The sequence below is a fragment of the Talpa occidentalis genome, unplaced genomic scaffold (genome assembly GCF_014898055.3).
Source record: "Talpa occidentalis isolate TD23 unplaced genomic scaffold, MPIMG_talOcc4v2.1 talOcc4.2, whole genome shotgun sequence".
In the NCBI taxonomy this organism is placed as follows: domain Eukaryota; kingdom Metazoa; phylum Chordata; class Mammalia; order Eulipotyphla; family Talpidae; genus Talpa; species Talpa occidentalis.
In genome coordinates this window covers 23,018,342-23,044,912 of record NW_023602073.1, presented here as the reverse complement: position 1 = coordinate 23,044,912, position 26,571 = coordinate 23,018,342, and the positions used below count along the sequence as shown (strand labels likewise).

Below are 26,571 nucleotides of genomic sequence, written 5' to 3'. Positions count from 1 at the left end.
TTTGGATGCTCTCAGGACCGTGACAAGAGGGGAAATTGTGTTCCAGCCTCCCAGTGCAGGGAAGTCTTGGTTATTTCTTCTCCCTCCTACCTGCCCTCCCTCCCTCCTCTCTGATAAACATCCAGTGTGTTGGTCACTAAGTCTGAAGGTGCCTGGGGTGTTTTCTTCTAAGTGTGACTCAAGGATGAAACCCAACCTTCAGCAGCATGTCCTGCCCTTTGAAGGGCCATTTTCGGGAGAAGAGTGCTGGTTTTCTTCAAGAAATCCTAGGACTTATTTTTGTCTTATTCAGTTCATCTGTTTGTTTTCTTTATATGCCTCCTGTGAGTGAAATCATGTGGCATTTGTCTTTGGTTTATTTCACTGAACATAATTTCCTTGAGGTCCATCCATGCTGTTAGAAGTGACAGGATTTCATCTTTTTTTTTTTTTTTATAGCTGAGTACTGCTCCCATGTGTGTACATACACATCTTCCAATCAGAAGGGAAGGGAGGAGGAGGTGGGAAAATCAGGGCAAAGGTGGTAGGTGAAGGGCAGATTTGGACACTTGGTGAGTTGAATGAAGTACATCCCCATGTGAATGCTCAATGATGCACACCTGAAACAAGTGTTATCATTATAAAAAGTGTTATCTCAATTAAAAAATTTAAAAATGCTTCAATTTGGTTAAAAAAAAAGAAATCCTAGGACTTTTCTTAAAATGAGCCTCCCATTTGTGCTCACTCTTTGCTTGTAGGTCCTGGTCCTGTCTCTGACAGCAGGGCAAGGTGATGTCAGGAGGATGATGGAAACAGAACCACATCATGAGTACAGAGAACTAACTGGCCTCAGAAAGTCCCTGTAAGGGTCCAATGAGACAAGTCATTTCCAGTCAACGAACATAACAGAAAACATTTCACAGACTCCCCTATAATAATTGCTGCTATACTGCTATTATTTCTTGTTAAGCTATTTTTATTCAGTAATTCTTTTTTTTTTTTTAAAGATTTATTTATTTATTTATACAAGCACTGGGTACAGTCAGAAATGCGGGTGGGTGAGAGGATTCACCAGAGCCAGAGCAGGGAACAGAACAGGCAGACTGATGAAGTACACTGCTGAGGGGAGCAGTGGGCATGGCAGGAGAGGTGTGTCACGCCATGTGGGACCCTCGCTGGCAGCCGGGGATAGAACCGGCACTGCAGGGGCTGCGGGCAGCTTTGCAGTCCAGCGCTCAACCACTGTGCCACCAGGGGAGGCCCTTCAGTAATTCTTTCAAATAAATTTGACCATATCAGTCCAAACAATCATTTGAACAATACTCGAACATTTAGCATGTGCTAATATTTTGCCAGCGTATGGCTTAGGAATTGTACGTGGCTTCTAGAAAAAGCACTCGAACCCTGGTGGATTAAATATGTAAAGATGTACAGCCTCACAATAAAGAAGGCCAGAGGGATTGGCTTAGAGCAGGGCTCTGACATTCACTGGCCTTTACTTCCTGAGCCCAAAGTGGCTGCTGGAGCTCCAGCCAGGACATTTGCTTTCCTGGCCTCCTGTATTTAAAGCTCCCAGAGTTGACGATTCTTTCTGTGGGCTGCAAGTTCCTGATTCCAGCTTCGTGCAGAGGAACACCTACAAAAGGGACATCCACTTCACAGGAGCCCAACTCAAATACATGACCAGACACAGGCCAGACAAGAGCCTTCCTGCTTCCCCTGATGTAGGCGTCTTTGCTTCACAGGTCCCAGTTATTTACAGATAACTTGTCAGTTGGGACTGACTTGTCTTTTTCTTTTTTCCCTTATTTTGTCTTTCTTCCCATACTTCAAATTCCGCTCTTATGATTTGAGTCCACCAAAGCCCTACAGCCCCCTACCCTCAGCCCCAGTAAAAGCAGGGCCCCAGGACCATTCTCTCTCTGACCTCATGTGGCCCAGATGTACTGTGTAATTTTCAGGTCTTATGGGGGATAAACCTCTCTCTATTCAAAGTTTCCTGATGGTGATCGTTGAAGGGCATCTTATCACTGTAAGAACCCCAATGGCTTAAAAAGTTTCGGAAATGTCTATGGGAAATTTACATGAGCCAGGTGAGTATGCCCTAAGCATTGGGGTACCCACTAAGCATAATCATGAGGAGAATGAAATGTACACAAAACACCACTTCATCTGCAAAGGAGGCTGACAAAGGTGGTTTTTCAGCAGAGCACACTAGCCAGGAATCTGTTAGAAGAGAAGGTGGGAGAAGGATATTGGGTAGGCTGCTGGCAATTTCTAACAAGATCAGCCTGTGGGCAATGCTGAGTGTGTCTGGCTTGCGGGCAACAGGGGGCTCCCAGTGTGTGGGTTGGGGACACAGGGCTGGATATCTGGGACTTTTTACATCACTAACACTCTAATTCTATGAGGCCAACAACTTCTAGAGCTGAGTTAAAGCATCTATCAGAGGAGGCAGCTCGTAGCAATGAAAAGAACACTGAAGGTGGCGTTGGAAGACAGAGATACAGGGGCCTTCCTGGTGGCGCAGGAGGATAGGATGCAGCACTATGAAGCTATCGGCAGCCACTGCATCGTGAGTTTGATCCCCAGCCAGGGAGGTGGCACATGGTGCTGCAGACCTCTCCTGACTCGCCTGCTCCTTCCCTCGGCAGTGTGTTTCGGTGGATCTGCCTGTTCTCCCCACTCTGTCTCTGGTGAGTCCTCTCAATCCCCCACACCACTGGCCTGTGCCCCAGCTCTTGTATGCATAGATGGTCTTTAAAAAAAAAATAGAAGTCAGAGCTACAAATCCTGGTCCACTGTCCAGGGACTTGGGGAACCTGCTTAACTTCTCAGAAGCTCAGTTTTTCATCTAAAAAAGGAAACAGTAATATCTGCTCATGGCTCTTGGTGAGGGCGGGATGAGGTGAGGTTTGCAAAGGCCTCTGAGTACAGAATCTCAACAATGACTTTCATTTGAAAAGTCCAAGGTCACACATTCTGATCCTAAATGTGGGGATAGCCACAGAAATGTGAAATGTTGTAACTTCACCCCGAACCCCATGGCGATGGCCCCATCATCAGGTCTTTCCCCAGTGCAAGCCGCGTACTGTCAGCGACGGCGCCACAGAAGCAGGTGTGAATGGCACCAGGAGAGGTGTGAGGCCTGCTCTGCACGCGTGTCTGTGATCTGGAGTTCTGCACAGGTATCTGCTTTAGAGTTCAGGATTTTCATTTTTTATACTAGCTCATTTACAGATGTTTGATCAGGTGTGAACTTCTACCAAGAAGACCATAAAAAAAGAATTTAACAAGTGAGTCTGAAGGGTCAGACTTTACACAAATTACATACTGGACTTTAAAAACGAACAGAGTTGCTCTTTCTTTTTTCATTTCCTTGAGACACTCCTGGAAGGAAAGTTCAGGAGTTCACCTGGCCTGCTTTGGGCTGCTGTTCAGGTCACTGTATCTCTTGGAGTGTTTGTTCCTTCCTATTCATCTGGCAAATACCTGTTTATCTTTTAAATCCTGTTTCAAACATCATCTCTAGGAACCAGGCAGAAGAAATCCCTCTTCTTGGTGTGGCTGCAATGCCTCTCCTGTATTTTGATGATAGCAGCAGGTATTTACTGAGAACCTACTATGTGCCAGGTACTGGTCTAAATGCTTTACATATGTCCATGCATTTAATAATCACTAAAAACCATAGAAGGTAGGGCTATTATTGTCTCCTTTTACAATGAAAATCGAGGGACAGAAAGGTTAAGTAACTTGCCAAGATCACACAGCTAGAAAATGGCCAAGTCAGGACTGGGAGTCAGATTTTTAAGTAATTATAGCACAGACATGATAATAATTTTAGTAATGTCCTTATCAGTTTCCCCTCCTAAGTTAGAAGGAATTTTCTCCCAGGGACTCTATCTTATTCTTCTGAGCATTACACAGCACTCTGTCTTGAATGAATGTGTGAATGAATAAATGACTGAATGAATATGTGTATGCACATACTAGTGTGCCTGGAATGTCCACACTGTGCAGAAAACTCTAAAATGAAGAGAGATTATGTAGCCCCAAATGCATTGTCAGCAGCTCCTTGTGATTTCTTCTGGAAGTTTTGATGTAAGGGCAGGCACATATGTATACACTTTACAGGATTTATCTCTACAGGGACACACGTAAGCACATTCTGGTCTTTACTGCTGCATACTAGTCAATTTTCAGCTTAGATAAAATTGAAAACCAGTAAAAGGGAAGATTCATGATATTTTTAATAAACTATGATCCCTTGATAATGCTACTGATTTTATGCCCTTAAAAACAGTTGATGATTTAAAATGGGGATCATCGCCCCAAATCCAGTTTTTACAACGTTCTAGCCACATGGTAGTAACTTCAGATCCTTTAAGGAGGAGGGAGAGAAATAAAGAAAGAGATAATTATCAATCATCACCCATGGCTTGTCCACAGTGCTTCCTCAGACTCTATTTCTGTTACTCTTCTGCATTGAAAGGCGGCATTCGCTGGCGTTCTATTGAAAAAGTTGGTGAGTGGAGAGCTTGGAGCAAGAGCGTAGCCTTTAAAATCCGTGGCGGCAGCTGTCCTGGAAACCTGGGTGTCGGGGTGCCTGCAGACCAAGGATTCCTGGCTATCACGGAAAAGTTTCCATGCATCTTGCATTTTCCAAGGAACTTTCATTTTCACACATATTCTGAGTTCTACTGTGCAAACAATTCATCTCCTTTGGCAAGAGAAAACACCTCCATTTTCCATATAGTTCATATGCGCACCCCTCTCAGAAGTGGAGAGAGCAAGAGTTTCTGCACAAATAAGTTCCTGCAGAGAACTTATTTGTTGGTGATTATCGATTCTTACCTCCTTGCTGGACAACTGGAGCAGGACTAGCTCATCCTTAGAAGTAGCAGAAAGGTTTGGACTCAGACGCCCTATAGGAACATGTGCCTTTCTCCTGAGTCCGGAGAATCTTTTGTACTTGGGTCTTAATACAGCAGGGAAATTTTTTTTTAAAAAGATTTATTTATTTATGCATACAAGAATTGGGATGCAGGCCAGAGGTGCAGGGGGTGAGAGGATTCACCAGAGACAGAGTGGGGAGCAGAAGAGGCTCTGAAATACACTGCTGAGGGGAGCAGCGGGGAGACAGGAGTGGTCTGTTGTGCCATGTGGGTAGCTCCCTGGCTGGGGATCGAACTTGTGCTGCAGCAGCTGCTGATAGCCTCATAGTGCTGCGTCTTAATCCCCTCTTGTGCCACCAGAGAGGCCCAAGCAGGGAAATCTTAACACAGCAGTTTTCTGTGCTGCAATTATCTGGCTTATCCTATTTTCTCTTCAGAAAGTGCCCAGGACATTCGAAGTAAATGAACTTAGTTTTTAATACCTAAAAAAAAAAAAAAAATTGGGGTAAATTACATACAGCAGAAACATTGCCTTCGAGACCATGCTTGAAGTGTCCAGTTCAGCGGTGTTAGGGCCATCCCCATGTTCCCCCTCCAGAACCCTCCGCATATTGCAAATGTGACACTCTGTTCCCATGGGACACTGGCTTCCCATTTTCCTGCCCTGATAATTATCATCCTACCTTCTGTCTCTATGAATTTGGTGTTTCTAGGCGTCTAAGTGGAATGATACAGTATTTGTCTTTTCGTGATTGTTTTATTTCACAGTGTCATATCCTCAAGGTCCATTTTTGTTGTAGACTGTATCAGAATTTCCTTCCTTTTGAAGGCTGAACACTATTCTGCCGTATGCATGCACCGAATTTTGTTTATCCATTCATCTGTTGATGGACACTTGGGTTGCTGCCATCTTTTGGTTGTGAATAATGCTGCTGTGAACATGGGTATGGAAATATCAGAGTCCCTGATTTTAACTCTTTAGAGTGTACACCCTGAAGAGAAATTGCTGGAATAAAAACAAATTGTAATTCGATGTTTATTTTTTGAGGCACACCATAGTGTTCTCTACAGTGGTAGAATTTATGCTGCCATCAACTGTGTCAAAAATTCGTTTCTCCTCATCCGCACAGCACTTGTTCGTTATAATTTTTGATAGTTGTCATCTTAATGGGTATGTTTTGGTGTTTTGTTGTGTCTTTTTTATTTTTCATTCAAGAAAAATCATTCTTCATCCTGACCTGGGGTGAGAGTGGCTGGGAGTTATTTGTGTTTGGAAGAGGGATGTACTAGAAGCAAAGCTCTGTACTGGGTGGTAGCTCAGGAATCCTTTGCAGTCTCTGCTTGGGTCTAAATATGGGATCCGACCTTTCAAAGTTGCTGGCTGGGAAACCCTGCACTGCCTGGCCTGCTGGTCCCCAGTGCTCTCTCCAGGGGATTCCTAATGGTTAAATCCTGTCTGACTCTTGGGTGGGGCATGCCATTCTCTAACATAACACCAGTGGCACCTCTGTCCTGAGTCTTATGTAAAAGGGAGAGTGTTCCTCCAAGAGTTAGGGTCACGCATGGACTCTCCTTCTGTTTCAGCTGTGGTGATAGACTCAAAGGCACCTGTGAAGGAGCTTCTCATTTGGCCACAGAAGGAGGATCTCGAGTGGATCCCGTTTGTACAGACATTTGAAAACGCATGTTGGAGGACAAAGAAGTTGAGTTTGTGTTTTTGTTGCATTTCTCTTCCCAACATCATGTCCACATTTGTCATGGTGTCCGGGCCTCACGTTAATCTCTGGACAGAGTAGAGAGTAAAGCCATGTGATAGAAAGCAACAGAGTTGCTTAAACATTAATTTTAGATGTCAAATGCCTTCCACAGGGGCACATGGTTAGTACAAATGCGAGCAGAACCGACATCTTGGTTGCACACCAACAATGCACCTTGCTGGACTCTGTCTCTCAGAATAACTGTCCCATGGATTTGAATCACCTGTGCCCATCAGGATGTTTTATGACTTGGAGTGAGGGCTCTGTTGAGCAGTGGCAAAGGGTAACTTGTGTCTGGCCCCATAAATTCATGGTCAAAGTCCAATTCAGGAGCCTACTCTGTACAACAGGTGTCACAGTGGGTGCCATTCAGTACCCCTCAGATCCTTAGAGATTCATGTAGCTTAAGTTTAGACACCATTGTTTATGCTTTTCATGGTCATTATAATCAACTATGCAAACGTGAGTGTCACAGATGAAGGAATTTGGTAGATTTTTGTTGGTGTTGCTCTCTTAGATTTCATTTGGAATTTTGCATTGCGGATGATTTCCTTGGAGTGACGGGTGGCTTCTTACTGGATTTTAAATGTCTGGAAGTAGACACTCGGGTGTGGACAGAACTCATCAAGCTATTTGCAAATACCCATATGTGTTTCATTTTCTGGAATTTGCTTGCTAGGACTGTGGTATCAGAGGTAGCACATATAGGGTGTCAGAGGTAGCACATATAGGGTGCAAGAGGTAGCCCATATAGGGTGCTCAAGCATTCAGCAGGTGAGGACCACTGATGGACAAAGAGCCAGCTGAGATGTGTGGCTTAACTCCACTGAGGTCATCCATCAGCTCAAGAGGCCTCTGCTGTATATGAGCCTCAGGACATGGTGAAGCCATGGTAACAGAGAGAGAGGGTGCGGGTTTTAGATTACCAGAGTTTAGTGAGAGCTTGTTGATGGTTTCTTTAAATAAACCAGTTAACTAGTCTCTCTTCTGCCTTAAAACTAAAGATAAGAGAAGCCTGTAACAGGTGGCCAACTCTGATATGGATTCTGATGTAGATTTGTTTGATTTTTGTGTTTATTATTTAAATCATTACCTAACAAAAGACCTTTTGTCAAGGATACCAGGATTGGAGGAAAGACCTTTAGTCATGGACAGCAACTATCATTCATATGCTGCTCCTTTGAATGAAATCTCAGAACTTACTTTAAAATCATGTATCTTAAAATCTGCCTTAATTCTTTTTTAAACCAAAGCTACTCAACTTTAGCATCACTTAAAATTATTTTAATCAGTGGATAATGCTACATATTAAATGTCAGTCTCACATATCCTTTCAAAGCATCTTTGTAGCTCATAATTTCTCAGAAAATACCTTTCTGTTAAAGCTTCTTCATTCACAATTAGATTGTTCCATGGAGCTGAATCTCACAGCAAAGTTTGTGCAGGATAACCAGAAAAGTATTTCCCAGAAAAAAAAAAAACCTTCTTCCCAAAGCAAAATCTGAAGATAAAGAAGGGACTCTTCTTATTTTATTTCATCTGGAGTCTTCTCATCTTATTTCATCTCTGCCGAGTCATAGGCAAGATAATATAATGAGAAAATTTGGAAGGAAATAGTTGCTGAGAATCTTTAGGCTGTGGGACCATGTGGCAGGAAGATAGGGGGCGCTCACACAGCACACACTAATGAGTTTGTAACTTGCATTCATCAAGAAAATGTCATGCTTGACTCATCTTATGCCTTTATCTGCTGGGTGGCTAAGCTAGTTGATGTGGTAACGCCATAACTAGATTTCCACACTCGATGTTTGTTGTTGTTTTTTTTACCATGTTGTGGTAGGAAATTTAGAGACATGTAAAGTGATAACAGAAGAGCTTGGTAAAGTTGTGGTTAATTAAAGAAGCATACATGTCAATTAATGGGCTGATGCAAACCGGGAGTGATGGTTCTCAGCAAGTCTTTTCTTGTGCACACTCTTCTGTCCTGGACTCATGTTCAGGACTGTATTCAGAGTCAGGCAGAGCTCAACAGAATGAGCACACACCCAGCCTGTCTCCCACTAGAAGCACTGGAAACCCTTGGCAGGATTGTAAATTGATGTAGTCTCTGTGGAAAACAGTATGGAGGTTCCTCTGGTAGTTAAAAACAGAACTATTACATGATTCAGTAATCCCAATTCTGGGTATTTACACAAGGAATATGAAGCTATTAATTCAAAAAGATATTTATACTCCTCTGTTCATTGCAATACTATGCACAATACTCAGGAATGAAAGCAACAATAGTCACAGTGAAAGCAACCTAAGTACCTGACACCAGATGGATGGGTAAAGATGTACAGATATCAACAATGGAATACTACGCAGTCAGAAGAAAGGTGAAATCTTGCCTTTTTTTTTTAAACCTTGCCACAACATGGGTGAATCTTGAAGGGATTATGATGAGTGAAAAAAAATTAGGAGAAAGACAAATACCATATGATTTTACTCATTTGTGGAATATAAAGAAAATCCAAAAGAACAAACAATTCAAAAATCAAGGCAAACCCTTAGACTTTGATAATAGAATGGGGGTTACCAGAGGAGAAGAAGGGGTGGGGTGTAGGTAACAGATTAATGAGGCCAATTTCATGTTCATTTCTCTGTTGTCAAATCCTAGCCTGTCTTCGGCACATACTATTAAAGCTTGGTGAGATAAACCCTAGTTAACCCAACCTGAGGAGAAGTCTTAACTGGGAAGCAGGAGTCACTTTCCACTTAAGACAAACTTCACAAACGAGAGAGCTAGAACCTTACAAACTAATCCAAAGGCAATTGTTCCCTTCCTGGAGTGCACATTGGAGTCACATAAATTGCCAGTGAAAAAATATAGGACACCAGTTAAAATGGAATTTCAGATAAACAATGAATGGATTTTTTTTTTTTTTTAGTAAAAGTATATCCCAAATAGCACGTGGGATATACTTATACTAGAAAAATTACTGGTTGTTTATCTGAAATTAGAATTTGATTAGGCAGCCTATGTTTTCCTTTGCTGCATCTGATGACTCGAAACCTTTAGAAAACACCAAAGTGCAGATTCACTCCAGAGAATGGCATACAGTCTGTTTGGGATGAGATACCAGAAATTGGTATGTTTCAAAGTTCCTGCAGGCACAGCTAGGGTTGAGAGCCCCTGCCTTGTATAGTTGTGTGTCATGTAACAGTGAGAAATGTGTTGTTAGGTGACTTTGTGGTTGTGTGAATGACATGGAGGGTGATCACACAGACCTGGGGGGTCTACCACATACTAGTCTCTAGGGCATAGCCTCCTGGGGCTCCTTGTATGCTGTCCATCAAGCCATGCGTCCCTCTAATGGCGTCTTGATTTAGAAACTTGTTTCCATAACTTCCAAATGTTCCGCTTCCCCTTCTTTCTTAGGTATCTTGTTCCTTAACTTCCCATAGGTTCCCCTCAGAGCTGTGGACTCATAGCCTTGCTGTGAAGCCTTAACCACTCTATCCTTTCTTAGACAGGGGAGCTTTTGTTTTAAGAATTATTCCCTGTGTAATTTGCAAATGTGTAACTCACTCCCGAGGGCATCCTGAATCCCCCACATCAGATCACACTGTCTTCCAGGATGCCCTAGATAGCAGGACCAGGCTCTGTTGGTCCTTATTTCAAGCTTTGGTTTTGTGTGTGAGAACTGAATCTAGACCTTGAACTTGTAAAATTTGTTGAACTTGTCCCCTAGAGACCACAAATCCATCCTTGGTATCTGGAACCTTTTTTTTTTTAAGATTTATTTATTTATGCATACAAGAACTGGGGTGCCAGCCAGAGATGTGGGGTGTGAGAGGATTCAGCAGAGATAGAATGGGGAGCAGAACAGGCAGATCTACTGAAATAAACTGCTGAGGGGAGCAGATGGTAAGACAGGAGAGGTCTGCTGCTCCATGTGGGTAGCTCCCTGTCTGGGGATTAAACTCGTGCTGCAGTGGCTGTGGGTAGCTTCATAATGCTGTGTCTTAACCCTTTGCACCACCAGGGAGGCCCCTAGAATGAGCTGGTTAGCCTTGTTAACCAAGGTTCACAGTGAGTGGTTAACCTTGTTAACCAGGTGCCAACCATTCAAAACTTAGTCTTTCTGGTTGCAACTCAGAATAATAGCTCTCTGAATTCCCATTTGTTACCCTTTGCTCACTTGCTGAAGGCCTGTGCCATTCAGTTTAAACCCTGGAACTGCATGACCTTGGATTCTATGGTGGGGGAAACTCCTTCATGAACTAGGCCCAATGGAAGCATGAGGGACTCTAGTGCCAGGCACAGGTCTGGCCCTGCCTTGCTCTGAATGGGACCCAAGCCTCACTGGCAGATCTACAAGTAAGAGACAAATGTCATAGCACTATTGATAGAAAGTGGAACACAGGAAGGCAAGCCAATCTGGGGTGTAAGATGTTGAGTCTCATTTCAGATGAGTGTGAGAGTTGCCCATTTAGAAAGAAATCAGGGAGTGTTTTCAAAGATATGAACTGGGAAGGACAATATATTGAGGTGTAGAAGGCAACCCAGGTCTTCCTATCATATGAAGACATCTATACTGAGGGAACCATGCAGAGAGGAGACCAGATTGTGCAGTTATAACTTGGGAGTGCAAGTAGGAAGCCAAAAGATGAAGTGATCCAACAACCCCTGTGAGAAGCTGAGGGCTTCTGGAATTCCTAACCATATCAGGAAGCCAATTCCCTCCTAGGTCACCAAAATCTAACGAGACTAAAAGCACACATTGTCAAAGCAAACATACATTTTTAAAAAATTTTTGCATAGAACTGGGGTGTAGGCCAGAGGTATGTGGGAGAGGGGTAAGATGATTCACCAGAGACAGAATGGGGAGCAGAGCAGGCGGATCTACTGAAATACACTGCTGAGGGGAGCAGCGGGCAAGACAGGAGAGGTCTGCTGCACCATGTGGGTAGCTCCCTGGCATGGGATCAACTCAGGCCATCACGGTGATAGTGCTGAGACTTAACCCCTGGGCTGCGAGGGAGGCCAAACAAACAGACATTTTTGATATTGGATAATTCCTTCTGCTTTGCTAACAGAGAGAATGAAAAGGTGAACTATTGTTTTTTGTGCAGACAAAACTCATGGCAAAGAAGACTCCATTATATGCAAATCTATGAAATTCAACTCTGATGAGTTAAGATCAACTCTTTGGTGTCCTCTGAGGAATAATTCACAAAATTGCTCGAGAAGGATGTAACAAAATAGAATGCTTAAAGGCAAATTTTAAAAAATGGAGTCTATCAAAGGATACCATTGATAAGCACACATTTCTGTTATTTTCTAAGCACAAGTGTTTATTGACTCACTGTCAACTTTTCCCACTTTCTGTTTTGGAGCTGGTGTTTTGGGCTAGTGCTTGAATTTAGTAATGAAACTTATTTTAACATTATTAGCTATTAAAATAAAATGTAGCTTACATCAAATATATTTAGATATTAAGTTGGGATTAATTCTATCAAAATTCCTGTTTTTAAATTTTAATAAAGATATTAGATCATTTAGGGGAAAGAAGGGCTAGGTATACTCTGCAGACATGGATTTGGTTCAATCAGTATTGATGGGGACAATATTTAATAAAATATATGGGTGATTATGAAATATATTAAATGGTATGCTATTTTATTAAGACTATATTAACCATATTATGTAATAAATCAGTCTTTTTAATTGCATGAAAAATAGAGATTTTAGGATTTTGAGTCGAGGACTGTGCTTTGCAGCTATCATCCCTACTTTATAGAACATCGATTATCATAGAAGCTGTAATCCTCATCTGGTTAATTTTCTTTAAACTTCAAAAGAAAAACTAATTACATAAACTTTCACATTTATTGTCACAAGTTTTAGTAGAGAAAAATTTTGAGGGGATACTAATTACAAGTAGAATTCGTAAAATATACATAACACTTTTCATAACATCTACCTGGAAACCAAACCGATTTGTTTTTGAATAACACTTCTTCTCTATTACATAGGAAAAAACGGAGCCAACCTGAATAATTGTGTGAGAGTGATTAGAAAATGAGCAGCAGCAAAGTAAGAGCACGTGAGGAACGTTTTATGTTCTGATCTGACCGATGTTGCTATAGTAAGCTACATATTTGCGTAAATTTACTCCACCAGTAATGAGGTCAGTTTAAAAAATATATTGCTTATAACTGAATTAAATCAAAATGAAAAATTTTATAGAGATTGTTAAACGCCAAATTGAACTGATCTCATTAAATGTGAAATTCAAGTATATTTAGACTATCACCTACATTTTAATACATGAAAATAATGAGATAGGACCAGAATAGTTGGAAAAAGTTACTTCTAGCTTTCTTTTTTCTTTTAGCAGTTTCTCATTTCACAGGTTAGCTTTATTTTCTGGAATTTGATGAAACAGCTTAGCACCTGAGTGTGAAGTACGGTCCTACTGCTCATTTAACAGAGGAGGAGCCGGGGAATGTCGACCTTGTTGCTTTATTCCAGCGTTTGACTGGTATTTACTGAAGGTGGTTACCTCTGCCTGTACGTCAGTGTTTGCAAAGAAGAAAAAGTTCATTAAGCATTTTGAGAAAGGCACAGCTGCATGTAGTAAACATAGAGGGAGCGTGGTTTTATAGGAGGTCCCTAACTGAAAACAGACTTTAATTCTGTTCTTGGAATACCCGCGGTTGAACTCGCTCCATCTGTGATTGTGAGTTCCTGCTGCCAAGCCAGCTGTCACCGTGGGCAGACATTTATTTAGTTATTGCTGTTCTGAGGTTAGGCTAGCAACAGCCCCAGAAAAGCAGAAGAGCAAGTCTGCATCATCATCATCACCATCATCATCATCATTATTGTTTCTGTTTCCTGTGGCGATGCGGATGTAGTTCTCCTTTCTCTTCCACAGAAAACTGCAAGTGGTGCCCTCCACAACCCAAGGAGAATGAGCCAGCACCTTCTAGTTCTCAGATGCCATGAGCCTCAGGCTAAAGATCCTCTAGGTACTTACTGAAGGTGCTAACAGAGTTTTCTTTTCTCCCCCATTTTATTAATGAACTAATTAATTAATTCTCACACCATCATTCATTTTTGTGCAATATTTGATTTCTTTTTTTAAAAAAGATTTTATTTATTTATTTATATAATCACTGGATACAGTCAGAAGCGCGGGAGGGTGAGAGAATTCACCAGAGTCAGAGCGGGGAACAGAACAGGCAGACTGACCGAAATACACTGCTGAGGGGAGCAGTGGGCGCGGCAGGAGAGGTCTGTGTGCCATGTGGGACCCTCGACGGTGGCCGGGGATCGAACCAGCACTGCAGAGGCTGTGGGCAGCTTTGCAGCCCAGCACTTGACTGCTGCGCCACCAGGGAGGCCCACAATATTTGATTTCTCCCCTAAGATGTAGTCCCCATTATTCTCCCACCACCACAGCACTCGTGACCATCACTATATTCCCTTGTGCTAGTCCCTTCCTCTTTTGACCACTTTCTCTCCCACTCCTCTGCTATGAGCCACAGATCTATGGTTTGTCTGTAGGTTTTGACTTTTTCTTGATCCTTTGTTCAGTTTCCCTGTATTCCTCCTGTAATTGGACCTTCTGATATTTTTAATTTTCCTTCTGACTTATTTCACTGAGTGTAATCCCTTCCAGCTCCATCCTTGTTGCTGCAAATGACATGAGTTTATCTTTTTGATTGCTGAGTAGTATTCCACTGTATAGCTAGACCACATTTTCTTGATCATCAGTTGTGGCATGTAGGTTGTTCCCATATCTTAGCTATTGTAAACAGTGCTGCAATAAACATAGGAGTGCAGGTTTCCTTTTGGATTGGTGTTTTGAGTCCTTTGGGTAGAGCCACAGGAGTGGAATCATTGGGTCATATGGTAGCTCCATTTTTAGTGTTTTGAGGGTCCTCCACACAGCTTTCCATAGTGATTGGACCAGCTTGCATTCCCACCAGCTGTGTAAGATGGTTCCTTTTTCTCCATACCCTCGCCAGCATTTGTTGCTACCAGTTTTTAAAATATGGGTCATTCTCACTGGTTTGAGGTGGTATCTCATTGCAGTTTTGATTTGCATTTCCTTGATTATAAGTGATATTGAACAAGAAACTAACAGAGTTTTTTAAATTTTGTCCATTATTAGGTCTTATTTGAAAAGGATTTTCCCCTTCCAAACAAAAACAGTCATTTTAAAGTTTTTTTTTTGACTTATGTACTTCTCATTATAGCAATCCGAAACCAAACATAGATTCAACTCCACTTATGCCAAAATCTAACATAAAGGAATTAATAGTTGCCTGCTTCTTCCAAACATCATAGGAATCTGTCACACAAAGGGAATATTGAGAAGTATGTGTACATTTCAAAAATGTATTGTGGTGGGTGGATGTCTAATGAGAGAATATAACACTAGCAAATGCATGCCCAATGTCCTGTCTATGTCTGTCTATGTATGTGTATGTATATGAAAATTAAAATATTTTTGTTTACATAGTCCACTTCATATGTTTATTTATTTAATTGAGGCAACATTGGCTTACAACATTGTATGAGATTTAGAGATATAGGATCGCACCCCTTTAGATTTACCTTACCACCCTCCACACACCACCAGGCACCCATAATCCTCTACTATAGACCATCACCATCCCACCCCCCATTATATTTTTAAGGAAAAGTGGTTATGGGGAAAAGTCCACCAGGATTATCAACACCCTTTAGCAGAAACCTTTCCAACATTATTAAAATCTCCTATAATTAGGCGAATTAGTGGGGTTGAATCTCATTTTCTCATCTCATCCGTTGAGCTGCTTGGGTAACCTACCCTTTCATGGCGCTTCAAATTCAAGAGGGTTTTTATGGTTTAGTAGGTTTTCTAGTTCTTTGTCTGATTTTGAATCTTTAAAATATTGTGTTCTTTTGTGGTAAATGGTGTAGTAGGGGATCCAAAACCAAGTATGTATCTGACTAACTGAGTGGTGAGGCAAATTTCTTCCTTTATCATCTTTTCTTCCTAAAACTTAATTTCAATCTGTGGTGTTAAGTCTCAGATGATTTTTCAAATGTTTTTCTTTTTCTGTGTCCAGTCAGCATGGAAAGTAAATAGCCGATTTCCATCATTAAAATGCTACCCTTTTTGTTGTGTTTTGCTTTAGAAAGAGAGCCTATTTTTATTTGCATTAGCAAGTAAAGCTCCCTGTTTAAAGAGAGAGGACAGACTGATGGTAGGAACTGATGTAGACCATGAATTTGAAAAGGAACAGGAGAGCCAGGTCTTCTAACCCCAGCCCCATGTCACTGTCACTCCCTCTGGGCATGGTCTGAGAAGAAATACCAGAAGAACCCCACCACTGTGCCCATAACACCCTCTTCCCTTTGAAGTAAGTGCAAATATGAAACAGTTGATGGGGTCCCTAAGAGAACTCCCTCCATATCATCAGCACCCAACACTGTAGGGAGACCCCCAAAACTCTGCAGAGGCAAAGTCCTCACCTGCTGAGGCAGGACACCACAATGAACAACAAAACAACAAACAATTTTCTTGGAGGTTGAGTTTGGGCAACTGGTAAACCCTAGAGAGAAGTGGAAAGTTCTGGTAGATGACATTGAGGTGACTCAGTCACCTTCTCTCTGTGTCCTCACATGGGTGAGGGAGAGAGTAAGAGGAACACCCTGGTTTCTCTTCTTCCTCTTTATAAAGTCCCTAATTTCATCATAGGAACTCCAGCCTCATGACTTCATCAAAACCTAATTACCTCCTAAAGACCCCACCTTCTAATAGCATTCTATTGGGACTTAGGGCTTTGATATGTGAATTTGCAGGGGATACAACTCTTCAGTCCATATCCTAATTATCACACTACAGCTTTTCTTGGAGGCTGAGTTTGGGTAACTGATAGACCCCAGTTCTGGTCTGGTACATGATATTGAATCTTGCATTCTCTTTTGAGCCCCTATAGGCCTCCTGGGTCTGTGTCAAGATCCTGGACATTCTGTGAAGCTCACTGGCAGTCTACACAGTGGCACTGCCCTGGCTATGCCCCTCAAGGCTGACATCCAAACCAGCTTAGGTTGCCTTGGTTCCTTCCTCCTTCCTGCCCTGTCCTTCCCTTCACAAACCTAAAGCAGATGGAGGCAAGATTTCATTAAACACAGGAGGCCCTGGCAAATAATATCCCTTCTTACCAAGTTGTTGCATATGTTAATCTAGGTCAATGCTTCTGGAATGCTCCTGTGCACAGGACCAGCTGGGCATTGGTTCTGACTGGATAGGTGTAGGGGAGGGGCTGATATGTCTCACAAGCTCTCAGCTGCTACTGTTGCAGCTGGTCCATGGACCCTACTTTGAGAAGAGACTAGCTAGTTAAATATTTGGGGATAGAAACACCAGATTAGTTCCTATCTGCAGAGTTTGTATCAGATCTTCCAAATTTAGAGACTTCTGAAGAGCTTGGGAACTTCACATTTTTCAGCTTTCAGAGAAAGCTTCTAAAAACCAGTCTGCCAGTGCTGTGCAGTGTGCATATAGAATTTGCTGTACTGGAAGATGTGGGGAGGTCAATAATTAGGAGGTTAAATATTTTGCTCAGTGAATCAAAGTTCAAATCTCTGCACTCACTTTACAACCCAAGGGGCCTGCCGTCACCTCACCTTAGGAAACAGTGAATTCCCCTGGAGCCTTCTCACCACCTCCACAAGCCAGCCTGTGGGGAGAGACTGAACTAAACCCTGGCGACTTTCCTGGAGCAGGAGACAGGAGATGGAGTGATAAAAGCGAACTTAAAATAAAAATTAAAAAGCATACTGAGAACACCATGCGAAATGAATGCTTATAAAACTGTCTGCGGCGGGAAGAAATCAAAGCATTTTATTAGGTGATGAGAAAACACTGTAAATTTCATGTGCAAACATTCCAAGGTTTGGTCTTGTATGGTGTAAAAGAGGAATTTTACCAAGTCAGACTCACTGGAATCAAAAGAGTATCAAGGAGCTGTAACCCCATTTCGCCACACTTTTGAGATTGGGTCCTCTCACCCTGTCTCTCTTTGCCTCTTTGTCTCTCTGTCTCTGTCTCTCTCTCACATACACACACACAGAGTTGTCATTTCTTAGCAACCTGGCTGCCTGCATTTTGAAGTGCTCAGGGACTATTCTGGAGACAGAATTCCAAGAAAGCCAAGTGGCCTGGAATGACCAATGGTTTCAACATAAGTTTTTGTGTAAAGTGTTGTAAATAATCTTATGCACTGGAAAGTGGTGTTTCTCCACCTTAAGGCTAAGGTTCACCTCCATTTTGATGGAGGAATTAAATCACTTTCAATCACTAAATTTTGACCTGGATGAAGGCAGGGAATTTCAGGCTAAGGACGGGGGCAAGGTTGGCAGATTGTATTTTTACTGGTTTGTCTGGAGTCATTTTGGGAGATATTGTGGTCTTGGGGGCAAATGGTGTGAGACTCACTTCTGCATACATGTCCCTGGGGGGAAAAGAGGGGAGGTGGCTGGATAACCCACCCCAGACACTTGCTGGTGGGTGGGAGGAGCCAAGGACTAAGAGAAAAACTGAGGTGTCTCTAGTGTTATTACTATCATTCCAAATGGTTGTCAAGCATAATAATAATTTATAATAACAATAATAATGCCACCAAAATGATGGGTGCCAGAGCTCCAGTTCTTTCAGTTGATAGAACCACTTGGGTGTGGAGCCTTAAAAAAAGAGTGTCTAACCTGAGTGGGGGAGACCCTATGCTTGAAAACACAAATAATGGTGTAAACCAATGTTACTACAATTTAAAGTGTCCAGGCTCAACCCCTTCCTTAGGGGTAGGCCCCAGGCACCAATAACTCTCTGGCAGCCCTCCCCAAGGCAGCGAGGACCCACCACGTCAGAGCAAAGGAGAGTTTAAGCTGAAAGGTGGGGGTGGCAAGCCGGACCCGAGGCCAAGCCAAGTCATGCATGAAAAAAAATGTGGGAAATTTAAAAAAGCAGTTGCAAACCAGGGGGTTCAGCATTTTCTGTTTGGGGAGGACAGGAAAGGTGGCAACAAGCAGGAATGAAAATAATATGAATCTGGTATAAGACATCATGGGTAAGTCCATCCATCTGATAGAAGATGAAGGAAAAATCATATCTTATGCCCAAAGTAATCTCATGTGACTAGTGCAGAGGCTTAATTTTCCCCAGGTGAAGTCCAACTAGTTGGTTTAAAATTGAGAAAGGCAGGCTGGAGAGCAGAATGGAGGAGAGGGAAGAGTTTCCATAATCTGGAGCTCTGATGCGCAGCCAGCCCTGATGGAGGCTGGGCGGATGGAGGGGTCAGCGGCTTGGGTCACAGCTCTGTCCTTCACCCTGCCCCTCGACCTTGGCCTTTCCACACCTCCTCAGGAACCCAACACGTGGCCCATATGATCTTGGCCATCATGGGGGGTGGGGGGTGGGGGTCATTGGGGTGAGACAACCTGCAAGTGTGTGGGGACAACATGGTGAACCTGGGGGGTGATGCCCAGTGAAATAAGTCAGAGAGGGAGACAGCTCCCTGCTTGGGTCTCTCATTTGCAGGATGTAAATAACTAAAGAGAACAAACTGGCAAAACAAGAATAATTCTAAGACTCTGAAAAATTGGCTACTGGAGAGGAGAGAGAGAAGGAAGGGGTGGGAAGGGGCGGGCAGGGGGCGGACATGGGCTCTGGGGCCTTGGTGGAGGCTGAAGTTGTATTTCCCCAAATTATTGAGCTATGTAGACTAGTGGCAAATCAATAAAATATGAGAGGGAAAAAGTCCATGGTCACTAAAGGAACCATCTGCTTGAGTAGCTCTGACAGGCATGTTCTTCGTCTTGTCTCACAAGAGGAGGCTGTTGAATGTGGTAGCAGTTTTTTTTTTTTTAATAGCATTGCTCATCCATTTTATAATAGAATAGAAGTAACATTAGCCACGTGTCTTCACCTGCCAGATGGCCCACTTAGACTTTCTAGAATCAAGGCTTTCATTTCCGGCTTTGTTGATCTGTATTCTTGGGGAGTCCGGGTCCTTGGTTTCTGAATGAAGCACTGTCTATGTGATTGTGGGTGCCTCGAAAGCCTTCCATTTTCCTGGCGGGATTATTTTCTCAGGTGACTGGTCCTTTTTGATGTTTCAGCTGCCCAGGAGGGCTGCTCACTATGGCCCAAGGTCAAGGCTAACACTCTCTGTTCCTGGATTCGGTCCATCAGATCCTGTCCTGCCTATTTCATGCCAGACCCCACAGACCATGACACAGGTGATGATTTATGAGAATTCCTCTCATCAGCCAGGGACCTGAGGGTGCTTTCTTGCTTAATGCACAGAGAATTTGAGTGTGCGCTGAGAATGAAGAGAAATAGATTTACGGTACCAGGGATGTCTAGAATGGTCTTCTGTGCTCAGGCAAGGAAATGCAGCTTGAATATTTCTTCTGAGAATTCTCCTTTTTGTGTTCTTTTATGATTTAATTTTCCTCTGCCCATGAGGAGCTGAATCAAAGCTTAACCAAGCCATTATCCATTGCTATCATTTTGTTCTCCTATATCTAGGCATTAGATTAAAATCACTAGAGTGTTCGTCTTGGCATCTCCATAAACAATAATATGAACAGTCCTTAGCTTGGGGTCTGTAATTTGTCCAGTCATGTCCCATATGTGGTGATAAATGAACAATTTTCTATAATCCCCAAATGCCTGACTGTGAGCTCATTTAACACCAGTTAAGTGATGCAAAGAATAATAATGCCAGCAACAGACACGCATTTCAGAGGATGCTGGGGCTTGTCTGTCTTTCTTCCAGTCTTATCAAGAAATAATTGACATTCCTCACCGTTTAAGCTCCAGATGTGCAGCTCAAGATAGTTTGATTGACATCGATGGTGAAGGGAGGACCACAGAAGTTTCACCTAACATCCATTTCCTCCTATAATTACAATTTTAAAAAAAGAAAGAAAAAGAAGAAAGATCCTAGTGGTTAAACAACTTTTCTGTAAGTCACGCAGCAGGGTCAGCTAGAGTCATCATTTGCTCTCTCATCTCACAACTGGAAGTTCGTTCCCGTTGGCCACCTGCCTCCACGTCCCTCTCACTTAACCCCCTGCCCCTGGGACCCACAAGTCTGATCTCTTTTTCCAATGAGTTTGTTATTATTTTTTGATTCCACATATAAGTGAGACCTTCCAGTATTGTCTTTCCTTGTCTGACTGACCTCAATCAGCATAATACTTTCCAGGTCCCTCCATGTTGGTTGTACTTACATCCTAACTTCTTTTTTTATTATATTTTTTATTTTTTGTATATTTTTACATCGTTCTTCATTTTTGTACAATGTATGCTTTCTCATCTTGGTTATAGTCCCTGTGAAATTCCCACCACCATTCACCCACGAACCATCACCATAGTCCCTTGTGCTCTTCCCACCTCTGTTTTATCCTACTCTCTTCTCCCCCGCTGCAGAATGTCTCTGGTTTATAGTTGCTTGTTGATTTTGATTTTCACTTTATTATAATTACTTTTTTCCCCTCTGATCCCTTATTTGGATCCTCTACATTCCTCTTATAAGTGAGACCATTCGATATTTCTGTTTTTCTTTCTGGCTCATTTCATTGAGCATGATCCCTTCCAGCTCCATCCAGGTTGCTCCAAGTGGCATGAGTTTATCTTTTTAGATTGCTGAGTAATATTCCATTGTGTATATGTACCACATCTTCTTGATCCAGTCATCCATTTTTGGGCATTTGGGTTGTTTCCATAGCTTTCCAATTGTAAATAGTGCTGCAACAAACATAGGGGTGCAGGTGTCCTTTTGAATTAATGTTTTTGTGTCCTTTGAGTAGATACCTAGGATACACCCCAACTTCTCTCATTCACCCATAATGGGCATGGAGGATGTTTGTTCTCAGTCTGATTTTCCAGTGATGAATGTTCACACAGTGAAAGCCAGTCCTGGAAGCACATCTTCCCTTGCTCATGGGCTTATCAAGCATTTTTGGAATCCTGACCACCCTGTGCGGTGTCCCTAGGGCAGCAAAAGTCAAGATCTGGGCCCACATTGCAGGGGAGGGGCAGGCATGTCAGTGGATGGTGGAACAACCTAGAAAATGGTGACAGCACTATGGGGGCTTCAGGGAGCAGCCAGTATCTTGGCCTTTCGGTTCTTTTATGGTGAAATCTAGTTTAGGATTTTTTTTAGAATTGATTTTTATTGAATGGGAATGAAAGAAGGACAAGGAAAAGTTGTCCAGTTGAATTCCTTTCCCTTTTGGTTATTTCCTCACTTTTAGGAAGAACAGAGTTTTGGAATAGCTCTGGGATGGGCTAGTGGTACAGGGGTGAGTCACCCTACTCAGCACACACCTGAGGACTGATGTTGTCTTACTAATCCAGTCTTGATTCTATGACAGTAAGTAAAATTGAAACACATGTATACAATGCATGCAGTTGTCAAAATAGTCATTGGAGCTATGAATCCTGAACCCTCATAAAAACTGTTGGTGGGAATATAGACTTGTCCAGCCCCTTGGGAAACAGTATGGGGGAGGGCGCCTTCCTGGTGGTCTAGGGGTTAAGTCTCAGTGCTACCACCGAGAAGGACCACTGCAATGGCCTGAGTTCCATCCCCAGCAAGGGAGATGACCCATATGGCACAGCAGACCTCTCCTGTCTTGCCCACTGCTCCCCTCAGCAGTGTATTTCAGTAGATCTGCCTGTTCTATTCCCTACTCCGTCTCTGGTGAATCCTTTTACCCTCCACACCTCTGGCCTACAGCCCAGTTTTTCTATGCAAAAATAAATAAAATAAATCTTAAAAAACACAGAATGGCAGATTCTCAAATTATTAAGAATAGATCTACCATATGATCCAGCAATTCCTCTCCTAGGTATGCACCTAAAGAATGTAAAAACACTAATTTGAAGGAATAGATGACTCCTATATTCATTACAGCACACTTTATAATAGACAAGTTATGGAAACAACCTAAGTGCCCAATGACAGAAGTGTGGATTAGGAAGATATGCACAGTGGAATACTACTCAGCTATAAAAAAGATGAACTCTTGCTACTTGCGATTAGGATGGAACCAGAGGCAATTATGCTAAAAAAGAAAGCTAAATACCAGATGGTTTCATTCATATGTGGAATATGAAGAAACAAAACAAAGGAACTGAAAAAACAAACCCTAGAAATCTGACTGTAGCATTGAAGCTACTAGAGGGTGAATATGTGGGTATGTGGAGCACAAACGCCGGCCTCTGGGGTCCCCCTGACTTCCTTTATATTGTTCTTGTGTCCCTTTACTATTTTCTTGAGGTCTTTCTCTTCCTACAGACCGTGCCTCTGTCTGGGTTCATTCTTCTTTGCATCAGCCAAAGGATTGTAAATCTCGCCAAAGCCAGTTGTGTTGCCACCTCCAAAATGGGTTCCAAATCCAAAAACAAAGGTGACAGCAGGGTTGTGCTTGCACATTTTAGCTAGTTTTCCCTGAACTTCTAGTGTAGGTGCTGTTGCCTTCAATGACCATTTATTGCTGCTGAATCAGTGGTTGCTCCACCGGTCACGAACATCTTGGTCCTGATAGTTACTGTGTCCTTCACGGTGGTGGCGGGACTCCAGGTGGCCAGGGAGGAGAGAGCGATCAGTGTTTTTAAAGTGGATGAATTAATGAATGCGTTTGATGAAATGAGACCCCTCGCTCATCTCAGTCATCGGTGTGAATCTTGCTGAGGAGCACACCCTGATACTCTTTATCCATCAACAGAGGATGAGCACAATCTTTCAGGCTCTTCACACTACCCAGTACAGTCCTGTGCCCTCCGATCACTAGGAAATATTTTCATTTTTGGACAACAAACAGGATGGCCCCACAGACTGAGGCTTCCTGTTTTAGCAGCTGATACGCATCACTTAGAAACACAAAGTGAAAATTCTTCAACTGGAAATTGCTGTCCAGAAACAGCAAAGGAGAAAGACAACTTCTGTTTTTGGGAAACTCTTTGCTCAAGTTCCTCTAGATGTCAGTGTTTCACAGGGAAATGAGAAAATAACAGTCCATGGCCATGAAGAAAGACCTCACCTAATTTTACTGGCCAGACAGATGAGAAATACAGTCAACAAAGGAAAAAACAAAAACAACAAAACACCCTCGTTTGGAAATTGGTTTCTTTTATTTCTTGGGAGGGATACTTCTCCTGTGGGTCAAGGCAGACTGCTGTCCCCAAAGCTGGCACTTAGCTTGTGGACACGTAGCTTAGACACTCAGATGACTGTGGAAGCAAATGCCATCAGCACACCACGGAGACTTACCGCTAAGTTCTCTATTCTACATATTTTGACAGACTGAAATTGATGGATACACACAAGTTTTTCTTATTAAGCCCACATGTGTTTACTGTTGTGGTCCTACCATCCAGAAGTACAACTCCTATCCACCACGAGTTTTCATTTCAAATGAGATGCATTGAGTGGCAGGGCTATAAGATAAACACAGTTTGTTCAACTATCTTAACTGATTTGGATATATGCTTTCAAAATTAGACTTCAATTTAGCCTCTCTCTGCCTCCTGTCTTTCATTAATTCTAGTCTTTTGACCAATAAATGTTTATTTCTTTACTAATTGGTTTTCACCTTCTATCCTTCCTTCTTAATCTTTCTTATCTACTGTGATGTTGACTACATGTAGAGAGTCAATAAATGTTAACAATATAACTTGGCTTCACTTCTCCCAAACCGGCTTTATTTTTTCCATATCTTTTATTTATTTATTTATTTATTCATTCATTCATTCATTTATTTTTACAGTGACATATATAGTTAAGAGCACAGACTGGAATAGGAAACAGAATCCTGGTTCTACCTTTTCTGAACTATATAACTGGGTAATCACTCAACTTCATTTTATTTTATTTTATTTTATTTTTTTAAAGATTTATTTATTTATTTATACAAGCCCTGGGTATAGTCAGAAGCTCGGGAGGGTGAGAGAATTCACCAGAGCCAGAGCGGGGAGCAGAACAGGCAGACTGACGAAGCACACTGCTGAGGGGAGCAGCGGACGGCAGGAGAGGTCTGCGCGCCATGTGGGACCCTCCTCCGGTGGCCGGGGAGCAGCCGGGGATTGAACCGGCGCTGCAGAGGCTGCGGGCAGCTTCGCAACCCAGCGCTCAACCACTGCACCACTGGGGAGGCCCTCAACTTCATTTTAAAATGAAAATGAAGAATTTAAAATTTAAAATGAAAATTTAAAATAAAACCATCTATCCTAGAAAGTTGTTATAAGAAGAAACTAAGTCAATTGCATAGTATACTTAGAATATATTACCCACCACCACTATCATCATCACCATCATCACCTCCACCATTACCATCATCTCCATCATTGTCACCATTAACACCACCATCCACTTCTTCACTATATCCTACCTCTGGGTTCAGTGCCAGGAATTCAAAGATAAACCAGCCTTTTTGCCAACTTGGGATACACAACTGAGTGGGAAATTGACAGGGGAAAAGGTGTAATAAAGTGCTGTGAGGGCTGCAGCGAGGGCTTGTGTTGAGCACTGTGCAATCATAGATCAGGGAGCAACTGGCTTAGCCTGAGGATGCTGAGGAACATCCCCCTCCACCCTCACTTTCACTTAACAGAGAAAGTTACAAATGCATAGGCTCTAATCTTGGTTTTCCACAGATTTACTAAACATGCCTCTGTGTTTCAAGGTCCCTATCTGAAAAATGGAAATACTTTGAATCCTATGGACTTCCCTTCGGATTGTTTAAAAGCACATTTGCAATTTGTCTTGATATCTTTGCACAGCTTTCCTTCTTGCAAGTCACCTTAGGGCAAATTGAAGGCAATTCCTTCCAAAAGGGAAAAAAAATAGGCCAATTCTTTTGGCCACCTATTCACTTGCATTAATTGGCAATGCACAACCACAGAATTTGTGATAAGGTAGGAGGATTGGGCTAATGCATACCTTTTATGTGGTATTTTAAAAGGGTCTGCTCAGCTAATTCAGAGAAACCAAGGCTTCGAGAAGAATGTTTATCTGCTTAGGAAAAGGACCATCTGTGCTAAGAAAAGTGAAAGCTCCATTTATAAAAGCTAACTTTAGTCTCCACTTTCTGTTTTACAAAACCCATTCCCATATACCCTCTCATTTTTCATTTGATTCATACGTGAACCATATCAAGAATATAAATAGAGGTCCAGGGTGACAATCACATTATCAACATCCTTTAATCTATTCATGAAGATGGGTTTTCTTCCATAAACAATACCAGAGTTTTAATAAAATTTCATTTAAAATGGTGTGTTCGTCTGTAGTCCATTCAAGATGTCATTAAGTTGGACTGCTCTCAATTACTATTACTTCTTGTGTGTGTGTGTTTTCTGTTTGAATCATGTAATACAGTGGTTCTTAATCAGGGGTGATTTTTCCCTGACGGAACATTTAGTAATTTCTGGAGATGTTTCTGGATGTCACAACTGGGCTGGAGGGCATTACTGGCATCTGGTGGAGAGAGACCAGAGCTGCTGGTAATCATTCTGTAATACTGATGAAATCCCCTACACCCAGGGATTATCCAGCCCCAAGTGTCGTCAGTGCTGAGGTGGAGAAACCCTGTTGTAAGAGGTAACCTCAGTGACTCAATTGTGTATCCATAGGCTAAGGAGAAGCTTTGGTCCCATCCCGGCCTGGAGGAAACCACGTGTGTCAAAGGCAAAAGGACCTCATCTCTCACAGGTAATGTCTTTAGAAGATTGGATATTTAGTGAAGGTGCTGTTGTTGCTGTTCTTTAGAGGGAGTTATGTGTTTGTAACATCCTGTGTTGTGAGCAGTGCAGTTCACATACCTTGATTTGATTGGTTTTGGGTCCTACTTGTTACAAACTAGAAAATCTTTGGGAATCCAAGTG

The 26,571-nt window shown here is 42.3% G+C and overlaps 1 protein-coding gene across 1 annotated transcript in view; it reads left to right on the top strand.

The window, feature by feature from the left end:
* The window catches only part of MYLK4 (myosin light chain kinase family member 4), a 68,974-nt gene that overhangs the window by 22,607 nt on the left and 19,796 nt on the right, over positions 1-26,571 (top strand). Inside the window, exon 2 of the mRNA XM_037518559.2 lies at positions 26,320-26,398. Within this exon, the coding sequence (XP_037374456.2) occupies positions 26,320-26,398 (79 nt within the window). The remainder of the gene's footprint in view (positions 1-26,319; positions 26,399-26,571) is intronic.